Here is a 13,439-nt window from a genome sequence, read left to right on the forward strand (position 1 = left end):
AAGCAAAAAAGTTTTTTAAAATCAGACAAAAAGACAAAGGTACAACAAGACTGGACCAATTTTTTATAAAGCATAAATAAAAAGAGCAGTGAAGGAAATTCTAGGTCTAATTCTAGTTGGGAAATAATCATTTTTGAACTATTTGCAAATAATATTTGCATTAATTTGCATTAAAATATGCACACATGTAGCCTAGGCTTCTTTTATTTGTATGCTGAAGTGTGGAAAATGTAAAAGTTCTCGTCACACTCAGTTAAGAATTACATCATGAATCAAGTAAATGCATATTTGAGGAAAAAAGTCAAGTAGTTTGCATCACATTGTATTTTCACAGAATACTCCAATATTTAGTCTATTTTTCTGAACAGCTCTATTAACATATTTCCGGTTTTTCGCAGCGACGTCATCGGGATGAGAGTTCAGAAACCATTTTGTCTTCTGATAATTGTGCTCTGTCTCTTTAAGAACTCTCCACACCTATCGACTGATATGTGACGTACTGATTTGTACAATCGTACTTAATCGACCGCCCGCTGTATTTTGTTGTCTTTACAGAGGATGACGGGTGTATTTCTAGTTTTTGTTAACTTTTATCATCCACTAAGGTAAATAACATAATGTTTTAGACTCAAAAGGCAACTGTAGATATTTCATTTGACGATTTAAAATAGGGCGCGAGACCACAGTATAGGAAAGTTGGGGGACACATACATGCTTTCGATTATTGTTTGTCCATTGAAAATACAGCTTCAAAGCAATCAAGTGAACACATTCAGTCGGCTTTCTTAACGGGATAAAAATCTGTCAGAGTTTGGCATTCAAGTCTTTGGAGGAATGAAACGCAAATGTCTACAGAGCAAAGTTGAAACCGGGATCATTTGACTAGAAGTTTGGATCCTCCTTGACTTGCTCACAGCCATGGTGACTCAAATATCTTATCGGCTTTCTGAATGAGCGCATTGTGCAATGGGGACACAGAGAAACGGGTTCTGCAAACGAGAGACTTTCATTCTGTCTGTTGATGTGGGAACAACTTCCATAAGGTGCCATGTTTACGATAAGAGTGCGAATATCAAGGGGTCCTGCTCCTCGAAGGTAAATGACAGCAGGTTGACAGAAATGACTGACTTGACAGGATTGTGTCAGTGCCTTCCAATGTGTGAAATCTGACAGTAGCTTTTTCGTTACAGGTGTCCCTTCTGTATCCTCAGCCTGGATGGGTCGAGATTGACCCTGAGGAACTGTGGAAAGGGTTTGTCACTGTAGTCAAAGGAGCAGTTCAAGGTCAGGCTTCTTTATTCTGCATATAATATCACACAAGCATGCAGCGCCCCCAATAACTATTTAGGCTCTTTTATACATGTATAAATGTCATTGCATCATGCAAACAAATCATGCTAGTCAAATGCTGCATTTTAAATAGCAAACTGCAAACATTAGATTTTTTTTTGTTTTACATAAACTGTATAATATTAAATATTAGGTATCAAACTTATATTTCTAATATTTGAGTATTTTCACTGGTGTTGCAAGATAATCAAGAACATGTTTATTATGTCTTCTGCATGTACAATTTTTTTTGAACCGTTGTTATATACAATCATCACCTATAATGCATGTTTAACGCTCTAATTAGTCACTTTTTTATGAGAAAACGGTGACTAAAACTAATGAACAACATATTTATGTTATAATTACATCTTGGACCAGCATAAACAGCCACTTCCAGTAGGGCCTCAATAAGTCTTAAATTTACTTGTATAACAATCTCAATTAAAATGCAAAAAAGCACTAAAAATAAGATGTTGAACTGTCAATAAACTGACATCATATTTTTGAGTTTATATTTATTGCAACAGAAGTATCAGAGTTAGCCTATATGTCAGCTTAAAGGGTTAGTTCACCCAAAAATAAAACTTCTGTCATCAGTTACTCACCCTCATGTCCTTCAAAACCCGTAAGACTATCGTTCATCATCGAAACACAAATGAAGATATTTTAATGAAATCTGAGCGATTTCTGTCCCTCCATTGATAGTCTACGCAACTACCGAGCGGTTTAGTCCAAATTTTTCTGAAGAGACCCGATCGCTTTATATATAATGAACATATTGAATTTAGGCTTTTATTATTTATTATTGTAGTTATATGGGTGATTAGTTTTTCTAATTGTTGAATACATTTAGCCAAAATCTTATGATATAAAAGTTAAAACGCTTTGGACAGGATATTTAAAATGGTATATTTTCTTCAACTAGATGACAACCTCTTTTAAATGCTTTTCTTTGGTTAAATATTTGTAAAACCCACATACAGATGTAAAGAATGACTAAAAGCATTCATTTTTAAAAAATGAGACGAAATATAGAGATACAAGGTTTCTGCCTGACAGAGACAATATCATCTTATTTGTAGCATTTATTTTTTATTTTTTGGAATTTGATCATTTTCCACGGCACACCTGATAACCTGTCACAGTGGTTGGACAACACTGGCATAGACTGTCAATGGAGGGACAGAAATGAACAAAAGTCTTATGGATTTGGAATGACATGAGGGTGATTAAATGACAATTTTTTTAATTTTTGGGTGAACTATCCCTTTAAATAGTACAAAGGGGGCTTTGTTGTTAAAAAAAGGTTTAGAACCTCTGTGGTAAATGTTGCTGGTCCTTGAGTTTAAAGGTTTGATGGAGGTTATAATAGTGACAGGAACCTCTTCGTTCTCTCTATGATTTAGACTCAGGCTTACAGATGTGCCAAATGGAAGGTCTTGGCATCTCAACCCAGAGGGCAACATTCATGACCTGGGACAAGTTAGTATATGTTAAATCCTGTGATTTCTCCACAGAGAGCACTGTGGACCGACAGAGGTGACTTGTTTTCTGTTATTGTCTCCAGAAACACAGGAAAACCATTTCATAATTTCATCACCTGGCAGGACTTGAGGGCAGCCGAGTTGGTGAGATCGTGGAACGGGTCCTGTACTATGAAGGTAAGGCTTCTGTGGATGATGTCATCACCTTGTCGACATATTTGTTCAATTCAAACTCACCTTGAGCCATTCACTGGAACAGATCCAGATGACCACATCCTAAATCGACATGCTTTTATTCAGCAAGGACACAATAAATTTATAAAAAGTGACAGTAAAGACTTCAGATAAATGCTGTTCTTTTGAACTTTCTATTTATCATATAATCCTGAAAAAAAAAAAAATATCACAGGAATAAATTACATTTTAAAATATATTAAAACAAAAAAGTTATTTTAAATTGTATTAATATTTCACAAAGTTACTGTTTTTATATTTTTGATCAAATAAATTTGAAACAAAATTGTTCTATTAATGCTTATACAAAATGTATGCAAAACAAAACAGAAACCATGTATTATTGGTTGCCAAGCTGTTGGTAAATTTTTAGGAGTTGGTACAGTTAATGCTAATAATCTCCAAATGGCTAAACAATTGCCTGTATAATTTAATAACAGTCAATACATAACAGTGTACAGCAGTTTATTACTGCAAACAAAGTGTGTATTGTTTGGACTGTGACAGTTCGTAGTGTTTGTCATTCATTGTGTACATCAATGAGTGAGTGTTTCATTCCAAGTCCTGTAAGCTAAATAAGCAATACAGCAGTGAAACAAGAACCTCTATGACTTCTTGAAGATTGATTGCTGATATTTTTGTGCAAGGTGATGACAGTGAATTTGGATGGGAATATTTGGCCTGTGAGTATCTTTGTGACACATACTAAAAGTGTTCAAGTTTGAGTCAGCAGAATTCCCTCCTTAGGAACTGGTTTGAGTTTCATGTTAATGCTCCTATGGTTTGCATCATTCACATTGATTAGTTTTTGTCCCATCATTTCAGAGACAAAATCTTGTCAGTTTGAAAATTACGACCCATGTTATCACAGTTCGCTCTAAGCATCCCTGACCCTGTATTTGTGGTCACAGGTAAAACTGGTTCTTCTTGAACAAGTTTCAACAGAGAGGAAAATGTTTTCATTATCTTATCATAGAGGGCAGAGGTCAGGCTAGAAGGTGGTGGTGGGCTTCTTTTTTACTTTTTTTGAGTTCTTCTAAGGGTTTTTTTTGTCACAACTGCTGTACTATCCACATATGGGACGTTTAAATGGCTTAAAATAGCTTGAATGTAACTCCACACCTTAGCTTCATTTAGTATATGTGGATCTATGAATATGCTAATTAGCCCCGCCTCCACTCACTCACACCAGCTCAGAGATCCACTTGGTCAACTTACTGAGGTAAACACTGCACAATGGTATCGGTCTTTACAACGTCAATCTCATAACGGTAATTAATATGATTAGCCTTTTGCTTGACAGCTAATGATGTGTTGCTAATGTTCCCGTTCGCCATCAGGGCAGACAGCTGCCTTCTGAAAATCGCCTTCCTTACAAAGGCTTTGAACAACTCAGAACGTCAGTGGAGAAAGGCATATAGTTCATCATAACATCATAATATACATCATTCACCAGCTATATTGCTAAATCTGCCTGATTTTTCATATTACCAGAAAAATTTACTGGGATAACCTGGCTTCTCTTGAGACTCCCTTGCTTCGCAGCATAGTAATGATATGCTAAAGCCTGCTGGCACGTTGACGTGATTGGTTACAACATGTTTGTGACGTCAGAAACACCAGCGATCTCAAACCACGTTTTTGAAACTGTCTGTAGATCACTGCAGTTTTAAAGAGAAAATACTCAGCAATGGTGTTGACTTACGAATTTGCACATGGTTTGTCTTAAAGCATGTTAAAAACACCACACAGACATTTAAACAACATTAAAAACTTGATTTTCACCACAGGGGGACTTTAAAATATTTAAAGTCAGCATGAAATGGAAGATGCGATCTTCTATTCTTCCCTTTTGTGAGTGACGTATATCCGAGTAAAATGGCTTCTTGAACAAGAAAAAAATCTAGGGTGGGACTTGATTTTATCCATCAGGAATTGGACTGTTATGGTTTGCTATTGCTGTGATCTCATGTGAGTGACGGTTGTCCCGCCCTCACGCTCAAAAACCAGTCATCAGAGAAGGGAGGTGTTGTCGTTGCAGGAGGGAGGGGAAGTTATTTTGATTAAAGTCAAGGGCACATGAAATAATAATAAAAAAAAAGATGTGTATACGGATAAATCTTTTTAAATAAATACTGCAATTTTCCGTAAAAAGTACGAATTGTCAATTTTGATTTTATGGTGACTTTAACAGCATATTTATTTGCATGTATGTGTTATGACAGACAGTACATGGGGTGACGAAGATGCTGCACTTCCTCACCAGACAAAAGCGGTTCCTTGCAGCCAGTTTGGTAGTTTTTACTACCCAACATGTGTCACTACGTCTTGTCTGGGCCTTGAACAATATCCCTCAGGTAAACCAGGACTACTTTAAATATGGCATTCAGTATTTGTCTTTTCTAGGACAGGTACTTTTAACCTACCCTTCTCTCTCCTCAGTTGCGGGAGGCAGTCGAAGACGGTTCCTGTTATTTTGGGACCATAGACACGTGGCTGCTGTACAAACTCACTAAAGGTGGCTGTTTCATTATGAAAAACTCATAAATTGATAGATCCTATTTTCTAGAAATCATCTGAACAGTGGAAATCAGATCTCAGAGTGCATGGTACTCTGGCTGGATTCCTTTGACTATGTTCACACTGTCAGTCCAAATCCGATATTTGTTCATCTGATTGGAATATGATCTAAATGTTTGACTGTCCAAACTGCTCAACCTGCTCTTCGCAACAACACAGCCTTGTCTCTGCAACAACTTTTAGCATGTTTCCTACAACAATGTCTGTCATGTTTACATTTTACTTGCCGTGACAATGTGATACAGGCAGAACAGCGAAAACAGATTAGAGCAGTCAGACTGAAACTGATTTGAAATGTGATTTGAATAGGATTCCAAACCACATATGAATGTAGCTTGAAACGGATTTGTAAAAATTGTATTTCATGTGAATATTTTTTTTTTTTTTTTTTTATAAATGTCGGTCACACTTGCTAAATATCATGGGATTCCAGTCAGATATGCACAAAATTTGGATTTGGACTGACAGTCTGAACAAGGCTTTTGAGAGCTTGCAGAAATAAAAGGAGTTGGATTTGTAAGAGGCTCTTCATAGTGATCTGCTCAATGAAAGCATGCGACCGATATGACATCTTACATTACTGACTGACACTATTCTTAGAAAGCAGTTTAACCACAATTCTTGGCAAAGGTGAATGTCCCACCAGTGTTTATGAGTAGATAATCATATGCAGTCATATCTACAGTGATGACTATCATTTTACAGTACTTATTATTTTCCAACTTGGCTCATCATTAATAAGGATGACCAGGAGCCAGTGTGAGATTGTTTCAGGCTATTTGGTTGTATTTTGCATTCACTGATCACATAAACTACCATTCAAAAGTTTGGGGTCTGTAATATTTTTAAATGTTTTTGAAAGAGTCTGTTATGCTCACTAAGTCTGCATTTATTTGATGTAAAAATAGTGATATTGTGAAATATTATTACAATTTAAAATAACCCTGTTCTGTTTTAATATATTTTAAAATGTAATTTATTCCCGTGATGGTAAAGCTGAATTTTCAGCATCACTACTCTAGTACTCTAGAAACCGTAATACTTTTTTTTTCAGGATTCTTTGATGAATAGAAAGAAATAGAAAGAAATGTCTTACTTGGCCCTAAACTGGTACACATTTTTGAATTTGTACATGCCCATTTGTGGTTTTCTGTGATGTATTGAATGCAAATTGTACTTGAACAGTAACAAAGATATATTTTTCTTTGAAGCATTAGTTATAATGGCTTGCAAATTATAAACAGCCATATATAAAAATCAGTTTTTATGAATTTATGGCTGTCATGGAGATGCATTAAAGCTTAAACATATAATGGAAAATATCTATATAATTTTGTCACACATAAAAATAAGTTGGTAAAAACAGCTCTGGCTATAAATAGCTTTAGCAGGTCAGTGAAACTGTTGACAGGGTGAGTACAAATCTGAACTTCTTGAAGACCAGGAAAAGTCCCTTATTTTAGAGCTCAGCTCGGCATATCTTTAAAAAGTTCTGTTATGTTTTATTGTTTGTTTGCAGGCCTGGTTCATGCTACAGATTACTCTAATGCCAGTACAACAGCAATATTTGATTCCTATCAGGTCAGTTACAGCTGTCCGATTACTATATTTGTGTAATTGTTGTTATCTGATCATTACCTTTGGATTGTGGACTTGAGTACAAACACATGTGCCTTGAGAGATAGACAAATAGACAGTTAAAGGTATAGTGCACCCAAAAATGGTCATTCTGTCATCATTTACTCATGTTCCAAACCTGTACAACTTTCCATCTTAAATGGAACACAAAAAGAACGATTATCTTTAATAAACAGTGGCTTTGTTTGAGAACCCAGACAAAATTTAAATCATTTAAAATTTTAATTTCCCCTCTGTCATAGAAAATAATACATTTTTTTAATTTTTAATTTTGTGATGAAACATTTTTTAACAGTTTTTTCTTTTGTTTGAAAATAATTCATTTGCAAATCTTTTTCATCAATTTTTTTCTTGTGAAACAACTGTTTGCGAAAGATTTCATCCAAATTATTGTTTGTGAATCAAACGTTTAAACATAAAGGACATAGTCAACAGTGATTGAATGTAAGATTAGGGGGGGGTGGGGGGGGGGAATTATCCTTTTAGGGCTGCCCTTGTGTATCTGTGTTTGTGTTTTTTTTCATATTTTGTCCATATATTGTCTTAGAACGTGTTTCTGTAAGTGGTGCTTGTTCATAGGATGCTGACTGTGCTCATAGTGTGTGTTTGTGTAATCGTCAGATGTGCTGGAGTGGGTTTCTTTGCTCACTCCTCTCTATACCTCTCTCCATCCTTCCCAGGGTGCAGAACACGAGGTACTCATGCACCCTGTCTTGCTCCAATATTTCCAGAATACTTTTAATGCACTCTTGACTAAATAATTAATGCTCTCTTTTCTTGTATTTAGTCATAAATTTGGCTCATGTGATCCATCCATATTCGGGGTGCCCATCCCAATCATGTCTGTTGTGAGTATAATTGTTGTCATGCATTTTTACATGATTTATTTGTAAAGACAATACAGGTTAATTAACAATTCTGTGAAAGTGCCAGTGTTTTTTTTTTTTTTTTTTTTTTTTAAATGACATGCACTTGATTGTGTTTGTTGCCACAACCTTACCTGTCATGTCTTTGTCACAGATGGCGGATCAACAAGCAGCCATGTTTGGAGAATGCTGTTTTGACACTGGAGATGTGAAAATTACTATGGGCACTGGGACCTTCATGGACATCAATACAGGAAACAAACCACACACGTCTGTTGCCGGTATGACATTCCAGTGCTGATCTTATCTTGACTAATACGCTCACAATATTCAGCTTTAAAAGAACTACTAATAATAATCCACTAGAACTAGTACTACTAAACCAACTACACAGAAACTCACAACAATTTTAGACAAAGTTTTGCTAAAAAATTAAAAAAAAAAAAAAAATGTAGCCTTGGTGAGCATAAGAGGCTTCTTTCAAAAACATTTTATACAGCGGTGTACATAACTGGAAACAGCAGTTTAGGGCATGAAGTGACTCATGATGGATCTGTGTGATCAGTTAGAAAGGAGACACTGATGTGTCCATTTGTTTGTCCCCCTTTTCTTTTTCATGTGGTCCGTATCATGTGTTTTCTGAATAGGCCTTTATCCACTGGTGGGCTGGAAGATCGGTGCTGATGTTGTGTATCTGGCTGAAGGCAATGCTGCTGGAACAGGTGCTGCAATTAAATGGGCACAGGATCTAGGTGAGGAGGCTGACTAATAAACATTTTCTTGCAAAATATTAAGCCTACACATATCCCTTAATATCAATATGTATTTTTCCACTACATAAATACAAAAAGAACCATTGAAGATTGTAGATACACACTCAACTACATTATGATAAATTATTTAACTTGAATATAACTTGGAAAAAAAAAAAATAAAATGCTGAAGATCGCTTGGTGACCCAGTTATTTTGTTGTTGTAATTCTATTATTGTAGTGTAACTTCTTTGTCTTACAGAGCTCTTTTCTGATGTGAAGGAGACAGAAACCATAGCCACTAGTGTGGAAGACTCAGATGGCGTGTATTTTGTGCCTTCTTTCAATGGCTTACAGGTGTGTTTATGTGTGTTTGTGATATTTGACTTTCATTGTTGCCTATACATGCTGGTCTTTTGTATGTATATGTCTACACGGTTTTTAACTCATAGTTCATCTCATGGATTTGTTATGTTTGTTTTTGTGCCACAGGCCCCTCTGAATGATCCTAAAGCTTGTGCCTCTTTTATGGGCTTAAAACCTTCCACAACCAAGAGACACCTGGTCCGAGCCATTCTGGAGTCTATAGCATTCAGGTGAGCTGAGCAAAGCTGCTTGCAAGATTTGATGCTTGCAAGATCTCTCAATGATCAAAGAATATGATCTGTTAAAGTTATGAGAAGGCAGAAGGGACGGATTGTGTCAAGGTCAGAAATTAACCAGGGCTTGGGAAAAAATGGGCAAATATTGCCCCTTAATTAAACCAAAACAAAAGTTAATTTCTAGTATTAACTTTTAGTATATGACCAACTACACTGAAACACTGTGTTAGCCAAATCATCAATATGTGCTCATATACATAGTGCTGGATTGCCTCAGATCATCTGTTATTATTCCTGTTCTGGTAAAACCTAAGATAACCTACTTAAATGATTAACTAACATCTGTGGAAATGAAAATATTTGGTAACTGCAAAACAGTGTAAATAGACTTTGTCCTCAACCATATGTGTTTAGGATTTAGCTCGATATTTAACACTGTTTTCCCAGATTTATCGAAGTCTGCATCAAACGGAAGTTGCGATAGTCTTTTCTTCTCTATTGCGACGTACTGTATATCAGAGTCAAATGGCTTTTTGAAAATATGTAGGGTGGGACTTGATTTTGTCCACCAGTAATTGATTAGATGGTTGTGGTTTGCTATTGCTGTGATCTCATATGAGTGACAGGTTGTCCCGCCCTTGTGCCAGTAAACATCATCAGAGAGAATGCCACTGCAAGAGAGAGGGGAAGATATTTTTAATAAAGATTACGAGGGCACATGAATTATATAACAAAATAATTAATAATAAAAATAATGATGTGCACGGATAAATCATTTATAACACTGCATAACACTGCAACATTCTATAAAAAAAGCAAGAAAGAATTTTGATCTCATGGTGACTTAAATAAACCTAAATTAAATATTTACAATGAATGTCAGACAAATATTGGCAATGCATTTTTTTTTTTTTTTTTTTTTTTTTTGGCCTGGGGGCCGAACTCAAAAGCCCAGAAAGCAAGGTTAAATTACCGTCACATATACCTTGAACTCTCAGTTGATTAACCCAAACCTTGCTTACTCGAGGTATGCCGGTTCCAAAACCTGCTCTGGAGCAGGTTATGTTCAAAGAATAAGCTGTTATGGCTACTTGCATACCCTGAAATTTGCCTCAGGTTTTGGAACCGAAAACCGGAGGTTATCCGTTTACTCTGAGTAAACTTACCCGGTAAGTCGCATAACCTGCTTTCTGGAATACCCCCCTGCATATTTTTCTTTTCGTGTTGTTCTGTTTCTACTTCACTCCTCAGCTGGTATCTTTGCCCGTCGTAATAATAATTATTGACTTATCCAATCCCATCTCATGAGAAAACCTATTTTACAAGTTTACAAGCAATTTCATATAAATGTATACATTTTAATTTCAAATGAAGACATTTTTTTTTTTTTTTTTTTTTTAAAGTAAGCATGAAGTATATAGGGTCCAACACTATAAATCTAACCTTCAGTGGGCCATGAGAAGGTTGTATGAAAATGTACAGATGCAAATTCATACAAATAGCCACCAATTTGCCAAAACATAAAATAGTTGGCTGTAATGGACCTATAGGTAATGACCACAGTTTTAATACTAGTGCATCTCTAGTCATTACCTGCTTATGTGGTTCATGTATTTCTCATACCAAGTACATACTGGCAAATAACAGCAATTCTGATTCTGATTTTCAGGAACAAGCAGCTCTTTGATGTCATGCTTAGGGAAACACGTATTCCCATTACTAAAATCAGGTGAGGGTCTCACCCCATTTCTCTGTCTTGTGTCATAGACTAATCCTACCTGTCTGAACTTTCGTATATTTCTACACATTTATAGGGCAGATGGAGGTGTATGCACAAATGATTTCATCATGCAGCTGACTGCTGATCTGTTGGGGCGCAAGATAGCACGTCCATGTCACTTTGACATGTCCTGCCTTGGAGCTGCTTTTGTTGCGGGACTAGGAACAGGTAAGGAAAAAAACACATTATAGTGCAGCAAATAAACTGATTACTAATTTAGGCTTAATCCGATTCTATCAACTCTATAAACCATATAAAGCCTTCTGTATCGTATTTGATATGCACATTTCTAAAGCCTCTAAATAATTAACATGATCAAGTCTTTGCTGAAAAACCTGTTGTACACAATCTACTACATGTCGTCTGTCATCTGATTGATAGTTTATACTTTTTTTGGCAAGTAAAAGGCCTTTAAATGTAATTATTAAAAGCTTTGATCATAAAACTAAACATTTGAAATATCTCAAGACATTTTATGGGAGATATAGTGGCAACTGATATTTTAACTAGTCTGCAGCGCTGTTAAAGATCTCAATAGTTTACATTACAAGCTATCAGAATTTCATATTTTTGCTCAGTTTGGGCCTCTAAATAAAATTAAGGAGTTTTTTCCTCCTCTTATTTCATACTATATGAGCCATAAAAGCCTGATGTATCAAATATGATACTCAACAAAACTTTTGTTTTGGTTTATTAAACGGTTACATTTAATATTATTAAATATTATTTATTATTATTATTTCATATGTCAGGCTTTACAGAGTTAATCTGCCCATTTTATTCTGAATTGTCCTGTAGGCTACTGGAGGAGCCAAGAGGAGCTGAAGAAGCTTTTGACCACTGACCAACATTTCCTTCCCAGAAGGAGTAAAGCAGAAGGGGACAAGGGAGGCCAATACAGAGCTGTCCTGCAGAGCTGGGAGAGGGCTCTTCAGCGATCCATGCACTGGTACAGCCAGCCCTGATTTACCACAAGTTTATTCTGTAAACAGGTGTGGGGTGATTCTCCTTCTCACTGAGGAAAAACACTTGAACAGTATGATTTCCTATCTGCATTTGGAAACTTGCAGATCAGTGGTTTATGATTACAGTTTATGAGTCTTGCCTAATCACAAGGAGTTTTACAGATTTACGACTTGTTTGTGCAAATCAAAGTCGCTCAGCTGTGAATCCAGTAGTATTATGATGATGAGGTGGCAGGCTGCTGCACAATTCCTACTTTAGAATAAGATAGATGTAGTTTTATGATTTTGCCAATCAATACTTAAGCCATTAGGCACTGAAAATCAATCAGTGCCTTTATCTGACTACTGTTTTTTTTTTTAAATAAAAATGAACAAATTAATTTATTTAACTGTGCCTTAATGAGGTGCTTTTGAATGAGAGATTCTCAGTGAGGTAACCTGATTACTCATCTCCCAAATTGACATCTCACCCTGAGAGAATTATAGTAATTTTATGTATGTTGTTTACATAGATAGGATGGGAGTAAGTGAAACTTAATGCTCTTTCTCACTTTTATTAACACACATTGTTCATCCATTAGTAGTGTATGGCAATGAATACAAGCATTCATTGATGATATTGTAATTTTCATGTAATTTTAGTTGATATTTTCTAATTGCACATATAGTCCTGACATTATAGGTTATTTTTTATATTAAATGTACCTCTTAATACAAAGACAATGCTGCAAACATGGAAAACTTGTTACCTGAAGTGCTATATTTCCTAGTGTGTGTTTTTTGTTTTGTTTTTTTTCTCCCTGACTTAAAGCATCCAACCTGCTATTACTTGTTTTTATACAAACTATAGCAGTGTTGCAGTTTCCACTTGATACTATCATCTGTGGCTAATGATATAATACATTCAACTGTAGTAATTAAGTAACTGTGAAACTGTAATATCATAGGTTGATAATCAGGGTTTCAAAGAAAGAATAGACTGATATTTGCTATAAAGAAAAATGTATTTTATGAATAGACTTTCAAAGAACTCTTAACATTGTGCCATGTTTCATGTCAGTATGTGAAATTATTTGTTTTAATAAATTTTCAATATGCCATTTTAATGTCAGATTGTGTGCAAATAAATTGTGTCCTGCAAAAAATCCAAGGTTTTCAGTGTGGGGGTCAATGGGTAAAACGTTACATTTTTAATAATTACTAAAA

General features: G+C 35.5%; 1 protein-coding gene across 1 annotated transcript; it reads left to right on the forward strand.

Moving 5' to 3' along the window:
* The first annotated feature begins 487 nt into the window (after window positions 1-487).
* Window positions 488-13,344, forward strand: gk5 (glycerol kinase 5). The gene is made up of 16 exons (XM_051918147.1): window positions 488-1,095; window positions 1,191-1,284; window positions 2,739-2,814; window positions 2,900-2,993; window positions 5,276-5,407; window positions 5,493-5,568; window positions 7,150-7,211; window positions 7,890-7,963; window positions 8,056-8,116; window positions 8,289-8,415; window positions 8,782-8,886; window positions 9,149-9,243; window positions 9,379-9,482; window positions 11,158-11,217; window positions 11,303-11,436; window positions 12,067-13,344. The coding sequence occupies exons 1-16, from the start codon at window positions 967-969 to the stop codon at window positions 12,231-12,233; spliced, it is 1,590 nt and encodes a 529-aa protein (XP_051774107.1). The 5' UTR covers window positions 488-966; the 3' UTR covers window positions 12,234-13,344.
* The last annotated feature ends 95 nt before the right edge of the window (window positions 13,345-13,439 follow it).

Source organism: Ctenopharyngodon idella, chromosome 2 (assembly GCF_019924925.1).
Source record: "Ctenopharyngodon idella isolate HZGC_01 chromosome 2, HZGC01, whole genome shotgun sequence".
NCBI lineage: Eukaryota > Metazoa > Chordata > Actinopteri > Cypriniformes > Xenocyprididae > Ctenopharyngodon > Ctenopharyngodon idella.